The sequence below is a fragment of the Scardinius erythrophthalmus genome (assembly GCF_964197995.2).
Source record: "Scardinius erythrophthalmus genome assembly, chromosome: 18".
NCBI classification, from domain to species: Eukaryota; Metazoa; Chordata; class Actinopteri; order Cypriniformes; family Leuciscidae; genus Scardinius; species Scardinius erythrophthalmus.
This window is the reverse complement of record NC_138238.1, coordinates 16,016,460-16,033,709: the sequence shown is the minus strand read 5'-3', so window position 1 is coordinate 16,033,709 and position 17,250 is coordinate 16,016,460. Positions and strand designations below refer to the sequence as shown.

Below are 17,250 nucleotides of genomic sequence, written 5' to 3'. Positions count from 1 at the left end.
AATCTTATCTACCACAAACTTTCAAATAGCAGTGGGTATAATACCCCCTTTAATTGTAAAATATGAATTAGGTTGGGCTGTGATGTCCCAACACATTGATTACTGAGAGTTTTCTCAATATTTAGAGTGTATATATATATATATATATATATATGTATATATGTATATATATATATATATATGTATATATATATATATATATATATATATATATATATATATATATATATATATATGTATATATATATATATATATATATGTATATATATATATATGTATATATATATATATGTATATGTATATATATATATATATATATATATATATATATATAAAGAGTTCAGATGCAAAAGCCTCTAAGTGCCATCTGAAATTTTCTTCTAGAATGAACATTTTTATCAAGCTCGTATATTTAAGTTCAGTAATTTCACTTAAATGACAGCTAATAGGCAATTTTCATTGCCATTTAAGTGAAATTACTGAACTTAAATATACGAGCTTGATAAAAATTATCATTCTAGAAGAAAATTTCAGATGTCACTTAGAGGCTTTTGCATCTGAACTTTTTATATATATATATATTATATATATATATATATATATACACACTGTATATGTCATCGTTATTTTTGCCTTACAGTAATGACAACTTCGGAGCGATTATTTTTAAATATGAAATTTCATGAGTCACCCAGAACTAATTGAACACACAGACACATTTTTCTTATGTTGTGCATAACTGTCTCTTTTTTGGATTTTTATTTTCTTACAAACCAGGAAGGTAATGTTAGTGTTATGTAACAGGCTGTACAACACAACGAAAAGACATAAAAAAATAATACAAACATGAACAAATAATACAAACAACTGAAAAAGCAGCAATGGGCCGACATGAACCCCGTGTTTTCACATTTTCCAATTTACATAGCAAGCATTCATTCAGACATCGCCATTGGCAATAAAGCGGGATAACTAATGCGAAATGTACACTCAAGTATGTCATATTGGCAACAAAATAAAAATTAAAAACAACTCAAACAAATGGATAGATATGCCTTCACAGAGGGTCCTGTAAGTCTAGATACAATCAGAAGAGAGTTGATTTTTAGTTGTTGTCATTTTTTCCAGCAAGGGCTTACAAATGTGCAATCTTAGTCATAAGAGAATACAAAAAAAAAAATGGCATAGCATGGAGTAAACAATCTATTAAAAACAAATCACATTCCCAGTGTAAACACCAATCCTGGGATCAGGTATTCGAGTTAGACGGCTTCAATACTCACGATTCCTCATGAGTTCAGGCACATCGACCTGATATAAACAGTCCTTGCTGTTGAACAGGATGTTGAATGTAAAACATAAACAGTCCTTTCCATTTTCTTGTACCTGCAACCATTAACCACCATCTTACAATGAAGTTTGTGAGTAAACGAATGGGCTTTTCAGCACACGTGACTTCAGAACAGAAGACAAATCTGAACACAACACGTGTAAACAACGTCTAAAGCAGTGAAGCATGTTAAACATAAGACGAGAACTCCCACAGGTGATTGACCTTAAATAATGGGCAGCGAATGATGCAAAGACAACTGGCACACGCATTTTGCCAGAACAGACACACTAATATACAGATATAGCTTGATAAATCTCTTCTCCAGCTCTTTTTCGAGTGCTTTGGGGGTTTGTTTATATGCATCCATTCAGTTAAATGATGTACTTTTGCCACAATTTAAAACAAAAATTTATATTAGGGGTATGAAGGGTCAGATAGAGAGTCTCACTCCATCGATGGTTACAGTTATATCTGTGTGTTGAAAAGAAAAATAAATTTTCTAGCCATCCGAGACATTTCTTAGCTTCTTGTCTTTATGTAGACATTTTAATACACTAAACACTGAATCTACTGTCATTTGTGAATAAATACACAGCTATAAAACCAAATTTTTAGAGCAGAGTTTGTAAAGCGAGTAAACAAAGCGATGAAATAAACAACAGTAACACTGAGTCTCTTCCTGATCAGGAGATTTTGCTGACATTTCTTGACGTTGTCAGTGAAACAGGTCTTGGTTATTTCCAGGTTGATTTGTCCGTTGCAAGTCTTAAGAAAAACACTAGTATAAATCAAGGGCTGTGCTATGAATAGGTGGTTTTGTGTTGCTTCAGTCCAGTTTTATTTCTGAGAGAAAAACAGGCTCCCAAAGCAAAAAAAAAAAAACCAGGGGGTGATACATAGATTTAGATGTGTGAAGAGACAGAAAAATAATGGAGAGCCTGCCGAGCGAGGGAATTTAATGAGAAAGACTAAAAATCGCCCACCAGTGTCCGAAACATAAAGTGCAGGCAGTGTCTCTGTCTCTGGGGATTATCATCACCATCCTTCTAAATGCAACGAACACAAAAGTATGTCTGAAACATGCAGAGATCAATGAGCCGGTGCAGCAAAACAATGCTAAAAATCCTCAACGCCTCAGCACTGAAATTTGGTTGATAGTGAGGAAGATGATGCTGATATCCTCGCGCGAGTCTCTTTTTACTCCACCCGTATGAGCAGGCCGTACAGGAGCGTGCCCCCTTTCTCCTTGGTGATCCACTCGATTTCTGCGTTGCTGAATCGAGGGTCAAGGGGCTCGCTGATCCCCAGCGATGTCGGCCCCACTTTGTACGAGCCTGGCCGCACACACACCTGGAAGCCAACCTGGGCCTGGTGACAGCGGAGGGAACGTGGGTCTCGGAATCTGCACAGAAAAGTGTAACCGTCATCATTTTATGTATTAAAGTTCCACTATTATGCTATTTTAAAGGTTCCTAATTGAATTTTGAAGGTCTCCTACAATAGGTTAACATGCATGCAATACCATGACCCGTTTCAGGCAGTTCAGAATCGGTTCTTTCTTCCATTTATCATACGCAAATGCATAACATGCGCACTTTAAAATTAAATTTCTTGACAATCAATTTTTGTTCTCTCTAGTCTTTTTCTTTAGAAGGACTGCTGTTGACTTACTGCACTTTTGGGGCAAAGGCCTCCAGGCCAGAGTAGCGTATTGTTGGAGAAAGCTGCACACGGGGAATCTCTCGCTCTGGCGCGCTGTTCTCTTCGGGCTCCCCGTAGCTGCCGTGACCCTCTGTCTTCACCGGGGAGGAAGAGAAAATGGAGGACGATTCTGCTCAAGGGAAAACAGAGAAGCTCAGCTGTGCAAAAATATTCTGATCTCCTTCTAATTCACACTTTCATGCATTTCATTATCAGATCAACAAAAAACTTGGCGGTTACTAACCTGACAAGAGTTGGTTGTGGTCCAGGATGCGTCTAAGGGAGCCGACACTAGTGCCGTGGTACGCAATATGCCACTTCTTGAAGGCATTGGAGACTTCACAGTGGGTCTTGATCCTGTTAAATACAGACGAGAGCTATTACGTAAGCAATTGACACTAAATAATTTGCACATTATCAGAGCTTTATTCCTGAATTCAATTAAAAATAACTGACTGGAGTGCAAAGCGGCACCAGCCGAATGGTAGAGCGTAGTCTCTGGGAGGCTCCCCTCGCTTGTAATAGGCCTCATCGCCCCTTAATTTGTGACAGGACTCACAGTAGCACAAGTTGTACTTAGCATCCTCATTAAAGTAACCATCTGAAAAAGAGGATGAGGTGGGATATGGAGACAGTAAGACTTTTAGTTAATATACCGTCGGAAACAATCAGAAAATAAGCAGGTCCACATTAATTCTGCGCCCATAATGCAGTCGTACCGGGCAGCGTGAGCAGGTCTTTGAATCTAGAGCATAGCGCCTGATACTCGCACGTCTTGTTGGGGTTGACCTCAGGAGGAGGCGTCCAACAGACACTCTCCTTTATACCTGCCACAAACAGACGGCACACATGTATGGGTAAAGCAGAATGACAACTAAAGTCACTGCAAGACATGAGGTCAAAATTTCACGCACCATCCACCATATCAGCCTTCTCCATGTCGGCCTGACAACGCATGTCTCCTCGTTCCCCGCCATCCACCGGGACGTGATTTGTCACTATGGTCACCTAAGAATACAACAACAACAGGAGACAATCACTTCCTGTGAATCTAAACAAAGCTTTCATAAGGAGGCTATTATGAAAAAAATTATATATTTTTATAATTAATTAAATATATATATATATATATATATATATATATATATATACACATCAAAATATTAACATAATATCTTATATAACCAGATATTATTGCAAATAGTAAATATATTATTAATAACAACAACAATAATAACAAACTGCTATTAATAATAACAAAATGTTAAATAAAACTAGTATTTTCTGACAAGAAAAACATAAATAGAAATATTATAAAAAGTTATTTATGAAATTACTGTGAAAATGTTGGTAGGGCAGATAAAAATATTGAATATTATTAGAGCAGTCAAATTGCATCTAACATTAACGTTTGTAAATATGTGTGTGTGTGTGTGTGTGTGTTGGTGTGTTTGTGTATGCATGCATATAAATGTATATATACACTTTACATATTTTTTATTATATATATATATATTTATGTTAGCAGCAATTATTCGCGATTAATCGATTTGACAACAATACATATTATATAAATAATCAATAATAATAACAATGTTTAATAAAAAATATACATACTTTCTGACACTTACAATTACTTTTTTGCAATTAGTTACTTTTTTACTTTTTTGTGATGGACCTTTAAAAATGTTGGCAGGGAAAGTAAAACATGAAATATGAGTTAATAATAATAACTCAATGTTTCTTAAAAAGTATATATTATTTACAAAAAGACGTGAAAAAAAAGGGGGAAAATGTTGTCAATCAAACAATCAATAAATCAATAAATAAAAATAATATTTTTTGTGGTGCAGCCTGTGATTTTGGCAGGGGAAATAAAACCTTTTTGTTGAGGCCTAATTAGTAACAGGATATTACAGTTATAGGTTCTGACCTGTTCACACTGGCCGTAAAGGTCAATGAGTGGGTAACAGGGGCTCGGGATGTCCTGGGCTGCTACGCCCTGATCCATGCCATTAACAAACAGATGGAGACAACCACTGCTGTCCACCAACAGCCCTAAAACTGTCCCTTCAGGACAGGTGTCCAGGTTAGGACCATAGTTCTCACAAATCTGAGGAAAGAAGAGAGAGAATGAGGTAAGGAATGGTACTAATACAGTAAAGAAATGAGAAGGACATTAAGCACACACAAATCAGAAAATAAAATGAAAAACATAAATATGAGAGGAATTAAGTAAAACAAGAAAAGAAAGCACAGAAACAAAATAAGGATGTTAGGATCAGGAAAAGAACCATACAAGGGATGTGACATCACCTTCAGCGAGTTGTGGAAAACAGAGTCTCGTTGCAGCAGCCAGACTGAGCGTTTAAGGCAGCAAGCTGTGGAAGGAAAGTTGAGGCGGTCTGGAGAATGACCAATCACACCCAGTGACAGGGAGGACGTCCATGATGGATTTAAACGGTCTATCTGAAACTGAGGAAGCGATGGAGAAACATGACTTTCCCGATTGCAGAAACTTCCATTTTTATTACAGATATTTTGCACTAATTTCCTGGGAAGTGGCGATTTTGTTCTCTTAAACACATGGTATGGAAACAATGCTTTATTCTCACATTTCCAATTTGGCGCACAAGTTAAATTTGCAACTTTGGATGGAAACATAGCTACTGACACAGTCTCCCACTTCCAAACACACTCACACACAAACACACACCTGGAAGAGCTGCTGGCGGGGCAAAGCTTGGGCTGTGACCAAAAGTCCCTGGTTGTAGCTGGACACCCGGGCAGCAGTCAGGTTCTGATTGGACAGCTGGATATTTTTTCCATGGTTCTCTAAAAACGTCATGACCATGGGCACCAGTGGAGGCTCATTCTCACACTGAGTTGGACAAGAAAAAAAAAAAAAAAAAAAAAAAAATTAAGAGTGAGATAAAAAAATACAACCGATAAAGCTTCAAAATATGATGGTTTGAGATGGCACACCTCTCTGACGGGAGTGCTGTCCTCCTCTCCCTCACTGCAGCTGTCGGACGAGAGCGAGGGAGCTTTCACGCTTTCCGAATCCTCAACTAGCGTGGAGCTGACAATGGACACCGCCGTCACCTTTCCATACAGGTCCAAAACAGCATATACGTTCTGAAACATGTGGTATAAACGTGGGTGAGCAGAACGTACAACTGAAAAATCATGTTCTCCACTAACAGATATAGAAAGATACTGGTACCTTCGCCACCGCAGTGGCTGCTGGTCCCATATCTTCTCCATCAATGAGAATGTGCATGGTATCGTCGCTGCATCTCTTCACCCCGACACGATTTCCCACCTATATTACGATAAACAAAGAAGGGATGTGTAAGAGGAAGCAGATACCCATCATTCACAAATTCACTGACTCATCCACCCCTTGTGTGTTGGTTTATTAAATCTTTTGTGCAAATGATTATAGTTTCAGCTACGAATTAGCGTGATTGGCGTGAACGGGCCTTAAATGTCTTACCGTGAGCCGATCTAGAGAGCAGCCGTAGTTCTGTCTCTGCAGCACTCCGTTGCGTCTGACCTCTGAGCCGGCGAGGACCCAGGTGACCTTTGACCTGAGCTGGGTAAGCGTAGGCGAGAGACCGCTGAGAGGGCAGGATGGTAGGTCAGGGGGCTGCAGGGTGGTCAAACCCACATGAAGGGAACCGGACCATCTGTCATCTACCTTGTTGATTTTCACCTAGAACAACATCAGGACCATACATGAATAAGACCATTGTTGGTAACACTTTACAATCAGGTTCTGTTTGTTAACATTAGCTACCACATTAGTTAATACAAACGGAAAATACATTAACACTTCATTTTACAGTGTCCTTGTTACACGTTACATGTAGTTATTATAGTAATAAATTATGCATAATTACATGCAACTAACCCAAAATTAAACGCTAATCCTAACTATATATAAGTACAGTTTATTTATTAACAAGTTAATTAATATTATTCAGTACTTAAATGTATTAAATTTTAAAAGCACCTTATATGTAACAAAGTTTAAACCACAAATACTTAAAGCGTTTCTTAATCTAAGCAAATGTTAATTTCAAACATTTATTAAAACATTATTAAAAGTTGTATCTGTTAATATTATTTAATGGACCTGAGCTGACGTAAACTGAAAAATGTATTTTTATCAACTTAGCTTTATCAACATAGCTTAATAAATATTGCTCATTGTTAGTTATGGATCAACTAATGTAAACTAATGGGTTACCAAGTTTTTCAGCTGTAAATTAAGCATGTTCCACATCTCACCTCAAACAACTCATTCGTTTTGAGCTCCTTTGCACTAAAGACGATTCCATGAGCATATCCCCCGACCCTCAGTGCTTGGCAACCGTCTCCTAATAACACCACATTCTTACCATGTTTGGTGTGCAGGCGATGAGCAACCCCTGCCACTAGAGTGACAAAAACGGTTTACAACTCGTACTGCTTTCCGACACTTGGCATGAATGTTAAGACCTGATCTATAACGCATTTTAAAATGGTTTCTTCAATCTTAATAAATGACTACAGCCTCACAAGCAAACATACTGTGAAAATACAATACCTGGGGAGTGTATGGGTAAGCTCTTCTCTGTGATATTACTGGTGCACAGACTGTTATCCAGCGGGCCGGAAGAACTTGTAATGGACACTTGCACACACTGACCATAAAGATCGATCACAGCAAAGACTTCTAAAAAAAGACAGAAGGAAAGAAAGACAAGAGGGGGGACAGAAAATGTTACTAAGTTCTGAAATAAATTGTGCATCGAAGGATTTATTCTGCAAATGTGTTTCTATCGTAGTTTATGCACTTGTCTTTTTATCGGATCAAATAAAAAAAAATATTCGCCTCAACTGAGCACATTCATTTTTACGTGCATTTTTCATCCAGCGCTTTTTAATGCGCTAACCCAAAATTTGCATAAAAATCGGTGGATGGAAACACAGCTACATTTACATAAAGTTAGGTGAACTAGTTCCCTTGAAAATGATACCTGATGGCAGCCCGGTACATGCTACACCCTGGTCGAGCCCATTGATGAAGTAATGCAGGTCTCCAGAAGCTGTACGCATCATTCCGATCCTGGAGCCTGTGGTCAGAGAGTCCAAGTCACAGCCGTAGTTATTCCTCATAGTATTCCCATCCTGCATGATCGCTGTGCCACTACAGAAGAGAAAGACCAAAGATATATATAAGGAATCAGTCTGACAAAGAAAGGACTTTAATGCTCTGTATAATGTGGAAATCCATTAAATTACAGCTCACCTCAACATCCATGTGTCATAGTCAATGTCAGTCATCGTATTAGGGAACTCCAGTTCCTCTGGTCTGATCGCTGTAACTCCTATGGCACAATACAAAAATCAACAACAGGTTCTTATTCAGATCCGGGCTACATTTTTTGCTTCCATTAATGTTTCAGAATTGGAAACCAATATTTTTCTACCGAAACAGAAACAACATCAAACAAAACGACTCTGAAAGTGTTTCCCGCAAAACTAGTAGTAGTCGGATTCCTGAACATATGAACCAGTAACTTTCAGTGAATCTAAGATTTGTAGAATTTGTTGCTAAATGAGTTGTATTTCTTTAATAATAATCATTCGTTAGATTTATAAAGCACTTTTCTCAGCACTCAGCACTTTACATAGAAGAGGGAATCTCCTCAACCACCACCAATGTGCACAATCCACCTGGATAATGCAACGACAGTCATATCACCACCACACACCAGCTTATTGGTGGAGAGGAGACAGAGTGATGAAGCCAATCAGTAAATATGGGGATGATTAGGAGGCCATGATGATGGACAGAGGCCAACGGGAAAATTTGGCCAGGATGCCGGGGTTAAACCCCTACTCTTTTTCGAAGGACATCCTGGAATTTTTTATGATTACTGATGGTCAGGACCTCGGTTTAATGTCTCATCTGAAGGACATAGCTTTTTGACAGTATAGTGTCCCCCATCACTATACTGGGTCGAACCCATACAGACCACAGGGTGAGCACCCCCTGCTGGCTTCACTAACACCTCTTCCAGCAGCAACCTAGTTTTCCCAGTAGGTCTCCCATCTAGATCCTGACCAGGCTCAACCCTGCTCAGCTTCAGTGGGCGACCAGTCTTGGGCTACAGGGTGATATGGCTTCTGGCTTAATTGAATCAGTGGTGTTTCTTTAGTTAATGAGTGATTTACCTTTAGTAAATTAATGGTATTTTTTAAGTGAATCAGTGTTATTTCTTATGCGAATCAGAGGCATTTCTTTAGTAATTAGGTAGTATTTCTTTAGTAACTCTTTAGAATTTCCTTAATTAATCAGTAGTATTTCCTTAGTGGAAGGGCTTAAGCAGCCACAGAAAAACACGAGATATTCTCCTTTCATTTAATCCGATCAAAAAAATGATTTATATTCGGGAACCTGCCATTGGTGGATCTCACTTCAGGGTCCCAGACAGAGTTTAGCTCAGGCATTTCAGAGGGTCATAAATACACGCAATTCTACCGTTATATTAAGCATTACAACATAACCTGACACAAAAGCTTATGTTTTCTGCGAGAGAGCGACTCGCTACAACAATCATGGAAAGAATGTGTGATTTAGTTTGGTTGGTAATCACAGGCGGTAGGTGAACCAACTCTAAACATTAATTTATTTGTAGCATAATAGTTTCAATTTGCGTGCGCACAACCAACACATCACAGCATAAACGCTCTCGATACATTTTTCGTTATTAAAGCATCTACGTTCATAAACCACTGTTAATTTTAACAGAAAAAGCAAGCATACTGCATGCAGGAATTGGCGTGCAGAGCGCTCCTTTTGTAATCACTAAAAAAACTGTCACTTTTACTTAATTGCGATCTCACAAAGTTCTGTTATAATAAATGAAGCTGACTGCACAATGAATCTCTTATTAACATAATGTCTGACACCTGGTCACTTCATGAGTTTTCTCTGATCGGCTAGCTATCCGTTTGTAAAAAGACCAGGTGTAAATGGCCTCCGAAATGCTTTCGGGACGGATTTAAATCCTATCGATCAAACCACTTCATTCCAGACAAAACTGGACAAGTGTAAATGCATCTGGTTTTGAAAACACATATGTAAATTTTACTCCTCCCAAAATGTTGGGGGCATGTTATAGGCTATATGACATGTTATTATAGCCAGACATGACAGCACTATTGCAACACGCATCGCCGCGGATGAGTATATCTTCAGCAAGCCGACGCGCAAACTGCCGCAATTGAAACTAAAAGCAAGTCACAGATGCTCAACACACAATCATCTTCATTAAAAGTAGTGAGTCTAAATGATCTTACCAGTGCTGATGCTGCTCCTTCTCCTATTGTGGTCTTTGATCTTGAAATTAGCTGATGATAAATGAAATGCAGCTCATATCTGTTGCTTTCGTTGATGTAAATTTGCATATAGCGCGGGAATTGAAGATCAGATCTATATTCGTTTTGCGGAGACACTATGTCTCCAAGTGTAAATGAAATCATTTTAACAAATCAGATAACTATCCGATCATTAAAAATGCATGAAGTGACCAGGTGTAAACAGGCCCACAGTCTCAGACACGCAATGGATTGTTTGCCAAATCTGTTTCGCCAATATGCTATTTTTTTACAGAGAAAACTGATCCTAGACCAGCAGTTATAGGCAGCTTTTCCCTCTAAAAGCAATCAGAAGCAGCAGCAGGCAGTGGTTTGAGTGAGAAAATTCCACGCTAGACTCAAGTCTTTAGTAAATTATTGTTTCTTTAGTGAATCAGGGTGTTTTATAAAAGCTCACCTGCTTCAATTGAGCCGGACCAGCGATCCACCATTTTCTGAATCACAATTTCAAAGAGCTCTCCGTCCCGAAGGCACCTGTTCAGTGAGACACACAAACATAAAATATTCATTTAATCGATGTCTGATCCATTAGGATGAACCAGCATGATCTAAGAGCACTTAAAAAAGATCATGCTAAAACAAAAGTAACCTGTTTGAAATGACGATGGCATCATTAAACTCGCTACGGCAGTTCTGCCTAAGTGCCGTTCGGCCACCGTTAGTGATGACTGCGTTTGTGCCGTGCAGCTGATGAAAGCGCAGGTCGTTGGCAGCTGTACCCCCCGAAACTGAACATGGGCTACCAGGAGACATGGCAGTAGGGCCCTCAGAACTGTCATCAGGCAAGGGAGGGAGATCGGCTAAAAGAGAGAGAGAGAGAAAGAGATTTTTTACTAAAGGCCTGTACTTCAAGGTGTCTACCATCCTTTCATTTCTACTCCATCCTTGTTGCTCTCACCCATATCATCCATGATGGTGGCCTGAGCAGCCTGTCCATACAGGTCCACCACTGCATACACGCTGGACGGAACATTCCAGGCCGCGGGGCCTTGAGGCACTCCGTTCACAAAGAAATGCAAACTCCCATCCTCCTTTCGGACAACTCCCACTGTATCTCCAGCCTGTAAACATTCACATGAGGCACGCCAATATAAAATCCTCCAGAGCAGTAACATGGCGCTTCAAAAAATGATTCTATCGATTACATTGTTGCACGTGACTGTTAAAAAAACGTATTTGTCATTTAATCAATCATTCAAGAGATTCGTTAAAAAAAAAAGTTGATTCATTCATTAATGAAACAAGTGAAATCTCATTGAATTATTTATTGAAACCGATTTTTTTTTTGTAATAATTCATTCAGAGTCATTAAACATTTTAAATAGACTGCATCAATTGATATTTTGTCAGAACCTCTAGTAAATTACATGTTATTTTGTTTAGTTGTCTGGGAGAATCGTTATCTGTTTGAAACAGATCGTGATTCTCAATTTATCCAGAATCGTACAGCTCTACCGCCTCTCAATATTTCCGCCAAACAAAATTACATACTACTCTTGCATCCTTTTTTTTGATTATGGTGAAGTGCTTCCACACTACGTTAACATGTTTACTTGTTGTTGCTTATCCATGTTGTATGCACGAAATAGACACTGACATAGTCACAATTGTTTCTATTTGGGCTGAAACAAACAAAAAAATGGTCACTATAAACTTATGTGTTGAGGTTTTCCCAAAATTCTCCTTTTGTGTTCCACAGAAAATATAACAGCATAACGATTCGGAACAACATAAGAACGAGTAATTGTTCATTTTAAGTGAACTTTCTTAAAAATACTGAAAACAGAAGAAAAAAAATTGAGCAGGGCTTCAAACTCACTTTTAAACGGTCTAAGTTGTGCCCGTATTCATCAAGAATTGTAGTTCCATTGTGCATGACACCATTTCCTGTCATCATCCAGGTTCCTGTGGAGATAACATTGAATTAGATTAGTTATCAGCCAACACTCATGCTAGAGGTAAGGTGGCCTTGACTCATGAGCACTTTATTCAGTCAGCTGGGTAGTAACTATGGCAGTATCTTACCTGAGCGAAGGTTGGTCATGGTTGATGGTAGCTGAAGATATGTGGGGTTATGAGTCGTCACACCAATTTCTATAGAGCCTGCCCATTTGTCCACCATTTTATCGATGCGCACCTGGAAAACCTCATTGGAGTGCAACGGACGGTTGCTAAGCACAACGCCGTGGTTGAAGTCATCCGTCGCACTGCACCAGAGATCAACATTTCATTGAACTGCCCCCACAATGCAGTGCCCCTATTAATTCAGTAGGTAGAGATCAGTTGATTAAAATATTTTTGGATTAAATGAACTCACTGAGGCCGTAAAGCAGTGCGGCCATCACTGATGATTGCGGCCTTCTGCCCACAGTTTGCATGAAAAAGCAAGTGGTCCGGGACATCAGGCTCAGGAGTCAATGAGAGAGCAGGCCGAGGGCGGCCCACGTCAGGTGACAGCGCCCTCATGATGGCATTGTTGCGGCGTAAACGATCACTATGGTTATGGTTGTGGACAATGGTGACCTTAACTGCCATGCCATAGAGATCCACCACTCCATACACTACGCCAGGGGTCTGATTGGCTGCAACGCCTATAACATCATTTTGCAAAAGTATATTAGAAAATTCTGAACTAAATGTGAATCTCTTATTGCTGAGATCTGAAGTGCCACTCTCACCTTGATCAATGCCATTAATATAGAAGTGCAGAGCTCCACTGGCTTTCCTCATCAGCCCTATGTGATCTCCCTCCTATAAAAGACAATGACATCTTGAGTATTAGATTGCATGAGAATGAGATGAACATAAAACTCACAGACCCAGCAGCCAACTTACCTGGAGTTCATCCAGGCTGAATTCACAGTATTCTCGACGAGTCCCCTTCCCATTGGTTAAAATCCCACAACCACTCATCATGATTGTGCCTTAAAGACAACAAGAATGTGATGAAAAATGTGATTTAATTATTACCTGCTATGTAGAAATGCTCGATAATAAAGAGTGTACCTGAGCGTAAATTGGTCATTGTTGCAGGGTAGTCGAGATTATTTGGGTTGTGAGTTGTCACTCCAATCTCAATGGAACCAGACCATTTATCCACCAGTTTGTCGATGCGAATCTGAAATAAACAAGTGAAGGAATATCATTTTTGAAGGACCATTGATTTATAAATAAATAAATAGCATACATAGCATAAGAAATTCTTCTTCTTTGCAGAAAATTGAAGAAAATTGTGATTAAAGACTATTCTAACTTTTGTACTAAATAATAATTTTTGTAATAAATAATTAAATTACATTAAAATATAAATCAATAAAGCAACTTTAATGAGAAAGTCTTTTCCATCCCTTGATTTCAATCTTAAAAGCTATTTCAACAGTAAATAAAAAAAAAAAATTCAATGAAATTATTTAAAATTTATATTAAAATAATTTTTAACGGCGGATGGCCGTTACTCTTTCACATCTTAGCATGTGTATGTGTGCATGCATTTGTATGTGTGTGCGTGTATGAAAAAAAGTGTCCTAAATGAAAACTGTGCAACCCAATGTCAAGTCAAGTCAAGTATATTTGTATAGCACTTTTCACAATACAGATTTTATCAAAGCAGCTTCACAGTATTAAATTAAAATAATACAACAAGGTTTGTTTCTAGTGGAATTTATTGATTGATACAATTAAATTAAATATTCCCAAAATATCCCCAACTGAGCAAGCCCAAGGCAACAAAAAAGACTTGTCACAATGTCACAAAAAAGACTTGTATATATGTATTATAGTTCATTTTTCAACTTTAAAGTGTTAGTTTCTTTCGTTTGTGATTTTTGTTTTTTTCTTTCTAAATAAAAATCAGTAAATTTATTCTCATTTTTTGTTTTTGTCTATTTAAATTCTATTTACAAACTCACCAGACACAGTAATGGTCAATAACTGTAATTTGTTGAAAGCTATTTTTCTTCTGAAAAAGATGACACCTTGCACATGAAGATAGCACATTGTTTTAGAATTTTACAGTCAAAAAATCAAAATATGTGAAAAACACCTATTTTAGCTTCAGGTTCTAAAGGGTTAAAGGCACACTATGCAGTTTCAGTTTTTCTCAAACAGCGACCCCTAGAGTTGCTGTGGAGTACTTGTAAGTAACGTTACTGTCGTAAATACCACTCGCGCAGAGCCGTCTCTTCACTCTTCCGACCGCGTTTTCTTCGCCGACTCTGCCATGATTCACATCTGAAATGCGTGCTAGTGTCTTCCATAGAGGCTGCTTCACATGTTGTTGATGTATGTGACGTAGTGCCGTAAAGCAAGTCGTGATTCTCGTGAGATTTGTCTGGGCGCCACCTCTCAAACTTGCATTGCTGGTTTTGCCAGCGGCGTCCCCCCCGCGCCCGCGCTTTGCTATCGGGATGATTCGCCCTACTACGAGTTCTGTTAACATCGAAATGATTTCGAAGCTGTTATATTAAGGTACAAATCTTGCATAGTGTGCCTTTAACACTTTCACACGTAAGTTTAAAATATTCTAACTGACCCCCCCCCAGCATGAGTTTTTCAAGGCGACCGTTATTTAGAACCTGCCACTTTATTGTTTCCATAGTGATGCGTCATTCCTTGTCACGTGACATAACACAACCACAACAGAGCGCTGAATGAATGATGATCCGGCTTTTATGTCATTTTTCCCTTTTTATCCAAAATATTTGGATATATAAATACCTTTATAACCGCGTTAGTTGAGCTGTATGCGCGATGGGCGGCGCCATGTTAGTTTGTCAGTTCAGAGAATCAGATCTGTTGGATTTACAACACATCAATTCCTCCACTTCTCACAAAATACATGAAAGTAAGTGGCCGGTGAACTGGGAGAAGAATAGGGTAAAATGTAAAATTACTTACACAATGTGTATCTGATATGAATAAAACGTGTCGTCTTATTATAATGGAAAGGATTATTATTGCCGCTTCCATAGACATCAGTGTGTATTTTACAAACTCAAATTCATTGTTTTGCTAGTAATAATGTGATTTTAAATGTCTGAAACCTAACATAAAAATCATGTGGTTGAAAACACTGAATAGTTGAGATATATGACAGCACTGAGCGCGTCCGTCTCTGGCTCAGCGCCAGCCAATGCGCAAAAGCACGTTTGAACTTAGCAGTTGATCACGTGATGCACTGACCGCTCTAATCACAGCGGTGTGATCATACGCTCCAGGGACCAGCCAAGACTGATCACACCGGTGTGATCGTACATGCGAAAGGGTTAAGGCTAGATACTTAGATATTACATCCAGTAAAAATGTAACACTTTCCCAGTACTTTTAATACTTCTGCATATAATTATATACCTACAGTTTTTTTCAACAGAAAATACTCCTAAAAATATCACAACTAACACCTGTATAATAAAGGCTGTCATCACATTTAGAATGTAAAGGCTCATACCTCAAACATTTCATTGTGTCTGAGTGGCCGATTGGTCATGACGACTCCATTATTGAACTCATCCAGCGGCCTCCTTCTTTCTGCTGTCTTATTATTGTTGCTCAGTTTGATCAGCGTGCCACACTTCTCATGGAACAGCAGTGCGTCATTGGTCGTCATGCCGCCAGCGGCCACCCCCAGTCCCGCTGCCCCACCAGAGCTCCCCGCTGGGCTGCTATTGCTGCTACTGCCTCCGCCTGTCCCTCCGCCACCAATGCCACTATCACTTCCTGTTCCTCTGCCACCACCGTTACTTCCTGTGCCGCCCCTCGAGGAATCAGAGCAACCTCCTCCACCTCCCACCCCCAAGTCCTCTCCACCCTCATCCTCCGAACGATACAGAGAGACAATGGCATTGTTGAACACATCAAATAACTGATGCTCAGTCAAAACTGTGAGGACAACAGGGGAAAAAAAGAGCAAAAGATAGAGTGAACCACAATGACATCGCAGATTAACAACGATCACTAACTTAGGCTGGTTTTAGAAGTGACGTACCACTATCAGGCTCAAAGTTGTTTGGAAATTTGTCCGGCCGACTGTGCGTCCTGGACACCTCAGGCACTGATGAGAAAAGAAAACAGTGAGCATTTGTTCATTACAATTGGGCCGATGACATATTAGAGTGATAAAGAAATAGAAAAATCTTAAAAAGTAAAAATTCATGTGCCAGATTCTTAGAAATGTACTCTTTTTTTATTTATGTTGGTTTTAAGAGAAGCTTCAATATAATGGCCCTAAAAATGTTATGTGGTATATTAGGTGTAACCATCATGTAAAATGTAATAATACATTTTCCATACAACTTGAATACATGCTAATGTACACATCTGAATATTTTTTTTTAAACGTTTTTAAATATACACGGGTACAAAGTTACGATTATTAGTGTATTATTTATGGAAGCATGTTTTCAACACTGTACACTGATAAGAAATGTTTCTTGAGAACTAAATCAGCATATTAGGATGATTTTTGAAGGATCATGTGACACTGAAGACTGGAGTAGCTTTTGACCAGTATGTATATTTAAAATATAATGAATTTATTACTAAATACCATATCAAATATTTGGGGTGTCACAATGCATATTTCTGCATGTTTCAAAGCACCACGTGACTTTGAGGGACAAAAGTTTTTCAAATATTAATAAGCAGTTTTGTTCAAAAAAATTATTTCTATCGAATAATAACAGGTACTTCCACCAGTAGTTCTAGGAACTATGAAAAGGTTCCTCCGGTGCAAAAGCCCCTATTGACCCAACTACTTTTGAAGACCTCTCCATCACTCGATAAT

The 17,250-nt window shown here is 38.6% G+C and overlaps 1 protein-coding gene across 2 annotated transcripts in view; it reads right to left on the bottom strand.

Moving 5' to 3' along the window:
- Window positions 1–723: 723 nt before the first annotated feature.
- Window positions 724–17,250, bottom strand: part of neurl4 (neuralized E3 ubiquitin protein ligase 4) — a 31,667-nt gene continuing 15,140 nt past the window's right edge. The window contains exons 3-30 of one of the 2 annotated variants that reach the window (XM_081393594.1): window positions 16,453–16,518; window positions 15,916–16,346; window positions 13,476–13,587; window positions 13,305–13,393; window positions 13,148–13,220; window positions 12,787–13,060; window positions 12,495–12,676; window positions 12,289–12,374; window positions 11,368–11,530; window positions 11,059–11,269; window positions 10,867–10,943; window positions 10,392–10,442; window positions 8,335–8,413; window positions 8,063–8,232; window positions 7,630–7,758; window positions 7,332–7,477; window positions 6,535–6,753; window positions 6,262–6,360; window positions 6,021–6,173; window positions 5,752–5,916; window positions 5,352–5,510; window positions 4,969–5,148; window positions 3,950–4,043; window positions 3,755–3,862; window positions 3,492–3,636; window positions 3,280–3,392; window positions 3,006–3,165; window positions 724–2,736 (exon numbers count right to left, since the gene is read on the bottom strand). In XM_081393594.1, the coding sequence (XP_081249720.1) occupies window positions 2,532–2,736; window positions 3,006–3,165; window positions 3,280–3,392; window positions 3,492–3,636; window positions 3,755–3,862; window positions 3,950–4,043; window positions 4,969–5,148; window positions 5,352–5,510; window positions 5,752–5,916; window positions 6,021–6,173; window positions 6,262–6,360; window positions 6,535–6,753; window positions 7,332–7,477; window positions 7,630–7,758; window positions 8,063–8,232; window positions 8,335–8,413; window positions 10,392–10,442; window positions 10,867–10,943; window positions 11,059–11,269; window positions 11,368–11,530; window positions 12,289–12,374; window positions 12,495–12,676; window positions 12,787–13,060; window positions 13,148–13,220; window positions 13,305–13,393; window positions 13,476–13,587; window positions 15,916–16,346; window positions 16,453–16,518 (4,139 nt within the window). In that variant the 3' untranslated portion in view covers window positions 724–2,531. The remainder of the gene's footprint in view (window positions 2,737–3,005; window positions 3,166–3,279; window positions 3,393–3,491; window positions 3,637–3,754; window positions 3,863–3,949; window positions 4,044–4,968; window positions 5,149–5,351; window positions 5,511–5,751; window positions 5,917–6,020; window positions 6,174–6,261; window positions 6,361–6,534; window positions 6,754–7,331; window positions 7,478–7,629; window positions 7,759–8,062; window positions 8,233–8,334; window positions 8,414–10,391; window positions 10,443–10,866; window positions 10,944–11,058; window positions 11,270–11,367; window positions 11,531–12,288; window positions 12,375–12,494; window positions 12,677–12,786; window positions 13,061–13,147; window positions 13,221–13,304; window positions 13,394–13,475; window positions 13,588–15,915; window positions 16,347–16,452; window positions 16,519–17,250) is intronic. The other variant, XM_081393595.1, reaches the window with a different exon arrangement.